The sequence below is a fragment of the Lygodium microphyllum genome, chromosome 11 (assembly GCF_053477565.2).
Source record: "Lygodium microphyllum isolate KBCC chromosome 11, Lygodium_microphyllum_v1.1.10, whole genome shotgun sequence".
Lineage (NCBI taxonomy): Eukaryota > Viridiplantae > Streptophyta > Polypodiopsida > Schizaeales > Lygodiaceae > Lygodium > Lygodium microphyllum.
This window is the reverse complement of record NC_141145.1, coordinates 84,632,953-84,641,721: the sequence shown is the minus strand read 5'-3', so window position 1 is coordinate 84,641,721 and position 8,769 is coordinate 84,632,953. Positions and strand designations below refer to the sequence as shown.

Genomic DNA, 8,769 nt, shown 5'->3' with positions numbered 1-8,769 from the left:
AACATTTGATTGATGGGAGGGTAGAGTGGTTGAAATGTGTCTAAATGCGGGGTAAAATGATGAAAAGATTGTTGATTTTTTTTTGCATGCCATATAGGTCGGTGAATAAATATAGTATGAGAGCCTAGTAGCACGAGGGTTTCCTCGGTGCTAGGTTCGTGCAACGCCGCATAAGAACGGTAGTTGAAAGTCATTGAATGGATGTTTTCCACATGTGCACAATATTGATTTTACAATTGTTTGAGCACTTGGCATCCACAATATGCATGAATCATGGAAATATTTAAAGGTATCAGAAATCCTGGATGCACAGCAATTGCTTTCATTAGGACCTTGACCCACGTTGAGTGACACTACAAGATATAGACCTTATAGCGACGTTTAAAGCGACGAAAATACAAACAACAAAATTTGCCCCCGTCGTCGCAAAAAGCGTCGTTATTGACGACGCCATAGAATCGTCGCTATATAGCGACGCATATAGCGACGGTTATAGAGAATTTGCGACGCTGATAGCGACGGCAATAGCGACGCGTGCAGTAAATTTGCGATGCAAATAGCGACGGTAACAGAGAAAAAAAAAAATTGTGGTGTGTGCTGTATGAGAGCCATACAAAATAGTTTCTGCACTGCTTCATACAAAGTGTTTGCAAACAAAAAGAATGTATACTGAAATCATAAAATTGATGGATGAAATAAATACATGATATCGCATAAAATGCGATTGGTACAATCATAAAACAATATCACTAATACATAGAAAATGTCTACATAGATCGGGTGACTAAAAACTAAAGGTATGTGAGCTCTAAGGATCCAAGGGCGAGCTACAAATCGTCGTCCCCCGAAAGCTCTTCCCGCTGTAAAGGAGCATCAAACGGATTCTGCAGAAAAAGAAACAACATATCAATCCACCATACAATAATGCATTCAAATATCTCATGGTAACTACGGACAAGAAAGATGAGTGACTTACTGGGCCGCCGCGTCTATACAATCGATCGATCAATGATCTGAGACCATGCCTCTCCGCATATCGAGTCTCAAGGCCTTGTGGATAGCGATTTGTAATGGAGTGCTGCAAAGAAAACAAAATGCTAACTGTTAGAAACATGATTGTCAGTACAAAGAATATCTCAAAAAAACAAATAAGCAAAACAAAAGAGAATCTTACAAAGTCCTCCAAATATGTCCTATGGCCGCCACTCCCAAGATGATGTACCGATCCGGCCTCGATTCGTGCCCTCGCCGCCTCCCGCTGCTGACTCCAACGTCCTGGCGAATTTGTAGCCTCCTCTCTCAGTCGGTGCCAGTCGTCTGCATCTAACCACTCGGGCTTTGGAGCCCCACTCTTGATTGTCTTGCATGCGTCGGATCGTCTATGTGACATGTATGCACGCATGCAATCCATCATCCAGCCCGTAGAGAATCTATCCACTGCGGCTGGCACCGGGAACTCCTCGTACAAGGATGCTACTATGTACTCCTTGCTCCCCTCCGGTATGTTCCTCCAATGATCCAGGACGTTGTGCCGAAAAACTTGTTGGCACAACTCCCTCATGCGAGCCATCACCCTCCTCCCCTCATCATTCATGATGATGGCTCCTGACCTGCCATCCACTAGGTATCCATAATCCCTAGGAGTGTGCCTTGTATGGGCCCTCTCCCATCTCCGTCCACGCTCTTGGGCATATCCAGGAGACCCCTGAACATCCGGTGTACCGACGGGGGTACCCTCTCCCGGAGTGCCACACAAAGGGGTGCCACCAGAGGGTGTGCCACCAAAAGGAGTGCCACCAGAGGGGGTGCCACCAAAAGGAGTGCCACCAAAAGGCGTGACATCTGCCGACGGCTGCGTAAAATCCGGAGTAACTGGAGTGGACGTCCCCACAGGTGTGACAAATCCTGGAGGTGACCGAGCTCCAGCTAAATGATGAGATGGAGACACCGCGTCCGTGTCTCCACAGCAGCACCCCCCTGATCCTCCTGCAGTCGCAGTCCCTCCCTCTGGCCCAAGTCGCAAGCATCAAGATCGTCTACTCGAAGCTGAAGCATCTGATCGCGCCGAAGCTGATCTAGCAGAGCGCCCTAACGAAGAACGAGACAGCTCCTGATCTGCTATCTCTCTGAATCTCGCGAGCTGATCTGGAGACATACGTGCCATCATCTCCTGAAACTCCTCATCGCTCATCCCTCGACTCATCCTGAAAATGTCGATACCTGCACAGATAAAAAATAATGTTAGAATAATCAATTTAAACTATACAAAGCACATTAATAAAATCATTTTTGAAAAATCCCTCTTAAAATGCATATCTTATCTACCTTTATGGAAGATCTAAACAACGAATTGAGTAATACAATTCTCCAAGAATGAAGTATTCTATGGTCCCATGTTAATCTCCTGACACAACTCTGCATACACTAGAAGGTCGATAGACATGTCACCACAAAACAACGAGTCTGTCTCGTTCTCAAAAAATTCTACGACTTCTGTATTTCCATCATTGTTAGCCGATGCAGGCTCCAAGCTTGCGGTGGCCTCCACCCCTTGTAATTTCGATCCCTCTATTTGCATATTTTCTTCATCTATGCCTGGAACATCGCTTTGATCGTATACTCTCGCACCTCGAGGAGTTGAAGGTATAATATACCACCATCGAGGTTGTCGAGGATTTGGATAGAAGATTACCTGTTCACAAACACTTACAAACCGTCTTCAAACCATTGTGACATAAACCATGTCGTATTACAATTAGCAAGCAAATGCCTAGTTGCACCTGTTCACAATGGGCCGGCAACACAAAGGTGTCGCGCAAATCCATCCATTTTTTTCGGAATCTATTTCGAGAAATCCAGATGGACCTCGTCGAACTGTTGCGCCAGCTCCTCCAAGTACCACTTTGAACCACTGCACGTCGAATATTATCATGGAGAAGCTACGGTAATCCACCGTAATAATACTTTGCAAATTTCCAAAATACTCCATCTCATCCACAACCGTGTTCGGATCCGTTGCTCGTCGCCAGCTCTCTTGCTCAAACCTTGCCATGACACCACAGTCCATTGTGGAGCGCATTTTGTCAATACGCTCCACCCGAAAATGCCGTCCGCGCGACCACGCTGCACTATATATTTTGTACTACACATTGAAACACTCAAATTAGATGTAGCAAGCAAATTTAGATACGACACATTCTAAACCCCTCATTACCTTTGAACTACATCCCCTCGAGAACTCCCACTCCTCCATTGAGACCTCTGTCCCTTCGCTGGATGCTGCGGTCAAGGCTCCATGCAACCATCGTGTTGACATAAACCGCGGCATCTCCTCCATGCCTTCAGGATATCGAATCGGTCGGTGACGCGTATTGCGTCGGAATTCAGCTCGTGCTTCCTCTCGATCTTGCCTTGCAATCTGGTACTTGGCGAGCCACGTCTCCATGGAGGCATGGTGCAACATACAAAAGCGATTCACCTTCTCTTCCATTGAGGCATCCATTCTTTTTTCTACCCCATTTCCAACCACCACATCTCCAGTCAGCCTGTCATCGTCCTTCAGCGTCCATAGCATTTCATTGTCTGGTTCCACCGTTGGTAGCCATTGTGAGATATGCACTAACGCCTCTGACACCAACCAACCTTCCGCCATGCTACCTTCCGGACGAGCTCGTTGTCGCACAAATCCTTTTAGGGTTTTCATGAAGCGCTCCAGGAAGAACATCCATCGCGTATGGACAGGTCCAGCAATCTCCACTTCATCCACAAGATGCACAAGAAGGTGAACTTGTATCGTGAGCATGCTAGTGGGCAGGTATTTCTCAAAGAGACAGACCGTCTCAACTGCTCCCCGCCTTGCGGATTCAATAGAGGACGTCTTAATCTCTTTCTGTGAGATCCATTGCACCAAAGTCGACAGCTTGTAAATGGCCCCGCGAATTTCTGGAGTTAGGCATCCCGCGATCGCGATCAGTAGGACAAACTGCCACAAATGAGAAAGCATTAAGAATAATGGTCACTTTTCAAATTTCAAAATGTCCACGCTAATTAAAATCCATTCTATTCACAAACCTGACATATCTTATGCCAATCATGGGATTTTAGCCTAGAAATCTTTGGTAGACAAAACCCAGGGAGCGCGAGGAAGCTGCACTCCCCCTTCAGCACTCGACTGCGGCCAAAGCGCCTCCATCTTGCCTACCTCCTTTAAATCCATTCGTGACCCTATAGTGTCTCTCTTTCCTGTGATGTGGTCCCATAGCAAGCTGCCCACATTTTTGAAAATATGCATGGGATCCAACAAGTGGTTGACCTGTAAGTGGGTCCAATATGGCAACTCGTAGAAAACTGAGAACCGCCGCATTCCATTTGGATGTGAATCCGGGTTTACCATTTTCAGCTCGTACCAGCTTGCAGCGTTCATACGTGCTGGAGGTCGTCCAAGAAAACCTTTCCTGAGTTCATGATCCTCCGGCAAGAAAGCGGCGTGTCCTTGATATACCATCTTCTTCATGGTTCATGACCTTCGGGAGTCTAACTGTGGCCCACACAATGGACATGCATGATAACTTGAGGTAACGAGACCTGCAAGGCGATCCACGATCTAGTGAATACTTGATTGAATGAAATAAAATATAGATATTACCGGCGAGAACAAAGGTCTGCTCACCTGAGCACTCTCCCAATCTCGGAAAGTCATGCATCGTCCACATGAGAATGGCTCGAATGTTGGCTAACCGCCAATCATCGCGCCTGCTCATATCTTGCACCGTGACCCCCTCCTCCCACAAAATCTTAAGCTCATCGACTAATGGACGAAGATACACGTCCATATTTTTTACTTTGTAGCGGCCCGGGACGAGCAAGCTAAGGATGAGATGTCCTTTCTTTGTAGAAAGCCATGGAGGAATGTTGTAGTTGACAAGCACTATAGGCCACACACTGTAAGAAGTCGAGCGCAGACCGAATGGGTTCACACCATCCATGGCGAGACCGAGCCGAAGATTCCTTGGCTCTCCCGCAAAGCCTGGGAAGGTAGAGTCAATGTGGCTCCATCCGCGCGAATCTGCTGATATTCGTTGCACTCCATCTGTGGACCTATTCTGCACATGCCACGTTGTCAAGCTTGCCATGGCAGACGTGCAAAACATGTGGTTTATGCGGGGGATGAGCGGAAAGTGTCTGAGGACTTTTTGAGGGATGGTCTGCCCTTGCAAGTCCTGTCGATACTTGTGAGCACCACACTTTGGGCATGTCTCCATAGTCTCGTATTCATCTCAAAACAATATGCAGTCGTTGATACATGCATGGATGTTATTGTAGTCCATGCCAAGCTTCCGTAAAACATGTCGCGCATCATCACGAGACTCAGGCATGGTGTTTGCAAGTGGCAATATATGATATTTCAATAACCTGAAAAAATCATAAAACACCTTGAAAAATCTATCCATGTTTGCAATAATACTGTTTTAAAAAAAAAACAATGAAGTATGTGTGTAAGGTACCTGAATAACTCAGTCACACTCGTATCGCTCCAACCGTATTTTGCTTGCACACTTAAGAGTGCAAGCAATGTCTTCAACCGAGATACTCGGCACCCATCATATAATGGTATGGATGCTTCCTCTCTAAGCGGGTCAGATGTCTCAACATCCATGGGAATCAATGCATCGATCATTGCATCCATCTCAGGCTCCAAGATTGTAGGCAAGTCGGGAAGGTTGTCTGTCTCCTCTGGCATTGACGGTATAGATGGGCCTTGCGAGTGGTCGATTGGCTCTTGCAATCCATCCATCGCACGTCCACGAACTCTTCTAATTGGCCGCAAAGGGTGCACTCCCCCTTGGGTCGAGACATCACCCCCCTGGATACAAAATTTACCAACAAGACCCAATCTTATTGTGTATGGTTTTCAATTAGCTTGAGAGTACAATGCATGAAAAATGCTAACTTCAAATTACCGTTTGCTGAAAGTCTGCAATCGCCTGATCAATGATCTCAGATTGAAACTCGCCAAATCGCCGTACATGTTCTATAGACAATCGGCGTTTTCGTCTAATTGCCAACTTGCATTGAGAGCAAGGACATGGGACACGCTGATTAAGATACGACTCGCGGTCTTGAACAATAGGACCTTCTTCGTTTGCCATCTTATCTACATTACAGCAAACAAGGCTTAAATGGATAGCTTTATGGAGATGTACGTCAAGTTGCAAGTTGACCATAAACCTTGCATTGTATATAGTAGTCGAGAGATTTTCCGATGTTATATCTCGGCCTTGTATCATGCTCAACGATTTGTTTGTCCCGGTAGATAATTTTTTGTTATATCTCGACTTTGAGTATAAGTAATCCATTTTAAAATTAATGCGCGCCATCTATGAAATTTTATAACTATAGTAATAAAATTTATTTCAATCAATTCTACTCATAGTCATAAGACCTGAGAGAAATTATCCTATACTCAATTTAAGGGTTTCTTCTTCTATAACAATAATTTTGGGTTCATTTTGATGAAGTACGTGGCCGTATGCAAAGCACATTGCATACCATTATCAATACGTATATTATCTTAAATTTCCTTCCCTTCCCTCTCCCTCTCTTTCTCTCCCTCTCCCTCTCTTCCTCTCTTTCTCTCACCCTCACCCTCTCCCTCTCGTTCTCTTTCTCTCCCTCTCTCATTTCCTCCCTCCCCCTCCCTCTCCCTCTCCCTCCCTCTTTCTCCCTCTCCCTCTCCCTCGCTCCCTCTCCCTCCCCCTCCCTCTTTCTCTCCCTCTCTCATTTCCTTCCCCTCCCCCTCCCTCTCCCTCTTCCTCTTCCTCTCCCTCTCTTTCTCTTTTTCTCCCTCTCCCTCTCTATCTCTCTTTCTCTCTCATTTCCTAAACAAGCAAAAAATAAAGTGATTTAAACATCCTCCAAGCAAAAGGGAGAGGGAGAGATACAATGCACTCTCCCTCTCTTTCTCTTTCTATCCCTCTCTCATTTCCTTCCCATTCCTCTCCCTCTCACTCTCTTTCTCTCTCATTTCCTCTCCTAAACAAGCAAAAAATAAAGTGATTCAAACATTAAACAAGCAAAAGGGAGAGGGAGGGAGAGAGAGAATGCACTCTCCCTCCTTCTCCCTCTCTTTCTCTTTCTCTCCCTCTCCTATTTCCTCCCCCTCCCTCTCCCTCTCCCTCTATTTCTCTTTCTCTTTCTTTCCCTCTCCCTCTCCCTCTCCCTCTCCCTCTCTTTCTCTCTTACTCTCTCGTTTCCTCTCCTAAACAAGCAAAGAAGAAAGTAATTTAAGCATTAAACAAGCAAAAGGGAGAGAGAGAGAGAATGCACTCTCCCTCTCTTTCTCTCCCTCTCTCTCCCTCTCCCTCTCCTTCTCTTTCATTTCCTCTCCTAAACAAACAAAAGAGAACGATTTAAACCTTCAACAAGTAAAAGAAAGAGAGAGGGAGACTCACCAATGAGATATGGCGAGCGTGGGCGGCTTCTCTTTGCAACGAGGGCTCCTCCTCTCCTGCACGAACAACGACGGTGGCGGTGGCGGCGGCGGCAAGTCTCTTCCTCCTCTTCTCTCACAAAGCCTTGGCTCTCTCCCTCGCTCTCTCCCTCGCTCTCACTCTCAAAAGGCAAAGAAAACAAAATGAAAACGGCGCTCTGGTTTCGGCCGCGCTTTTTTTCCCTGCGGCGTCGCAATTGGCGTCGCTATATGCGTCGCTATTTGCGTCGCAAATGTGACGCAAATAGCGACGCATATAGCGACGCCAATTGCGACGCATATAGCGACGCCTATAGCGACGCCGATATCCGCCGTCGCTAATTGGTGTCGCTATTGCCCCATTCCCTTGTAGTGTGAGAGACAGGACACCCTAAGCCATAGGCTAGTCGTGGGGTCTAGGGGAAAGAGAAGTAAGGACAATGGTACATTCCTGTATACGATTAAATGGTACCTTGAGTGGATTTTGTGCGAAATGTTTATATGTTGAGCAACGCACCGAGGGGCCAATCCCCAAGGTGTAGGAGAGTCGCAGAGGGGTGGCGGCACTCAGCCGTTGGAGGACCCCCTATGTCTGTGCTTCGTGCCATTAGGCAATGTGTAAGGGACTCCCTCTGAGGAGTAGTGAGTGAGAGAAGAGTGGACTACAAACGACGTAATACAAACACAAGATATTTAGGAAGGCAATGTATGTGTCATCAACGCTCCTGGCCGCGAGGCCGTGGGGTTGTTGAGCGCGTGTGATAGAGGTCCGGCTAGTGCACGAGCTAATGCTGGCCCGTTCTAGGTTCCATCATGCAGAGAGGAAGAAAGGGAGAGTGTGTAAGTACGTGGGAGGGAAAGAAATGAGTACCTATCCAATCTTGCGCAAATTGATCTCTACAAAAGACAATAGAAAGAGTTAGTATGTACATGAAGGTATATTGAAAAAACAATAGAAAAGAGGAAAAATAGAGAGAGAAAGAGAGAGGGAGAGAGAGATGAGCACTTATGCAATGTCACCCAAAATTATCTCTGCAATAAAACAACAAGGGTTATTACTAACATCATGTTGTATTGAAAATACAACAGCAAAAAAAAAAAAACCAAACCGAGAGAGAGATTAACACCTATGTCTTTTGCTCTAAATAAACTCTCCAAGAAAACAACAGTTAGAACCATCATCAAATTCTATTGAAAACACAACATAAAATAGAAACAATACATAGAGAGAGGGGGGAGAAAGAGAGAGAGAGAGAGAGAGAGAGAGAGAGAGAGAGAGAGAAAGAGAGAGATGAGCACTT

The 8,769-nt window shown here is 45.9% G+C and overlaps 1 protein-coding gene across 1 annotated transcript; it reads right to left on the bottom strand.

Moving 5' to 3' along the window:
- Positions 1-2,132: 2,132 nt before the first annotated feature.
- Positions 2,133-5,888, bottom strand: LOC148029038 (uncharacterized). The gene is made up of 2 exons (XM_087688648.1): positions 5,505-5,888; positions 2,133-2,220 (listed from the first exon to the last, which is right to left on the bottom strand). The coding sequence occupies exons 1-2, from the start codon at positions 5,792-5,794 to the stop codon at positions 2,181-2,183; spliced, it is 330 nt and encodes a 109-aa protein (XP_087544774.1). The 5' UTR covers positions 5,795-5,888; the 3' UTR covers positions 2,133-2,180.
- Between the last annotated feature and the right edge of the window lie 2,881 nt (positions 5,889-8,769).

Coding starts and splice junctions, on each gene's coding strand:
- LOC148029038 (XM_087688648.1), bottom strand. CDS start 5,794: ATGGATGGATTGCAAGAGCCAATCGACCACTCGCAAGGCCCATCTATA. Junction 2,221..5,504: donor AGTGTGACTGAGTTATTCAG/GTACCTTACACA, acceptor TTATCTGTGCAG/GTATCGACATTTTCAGGATG.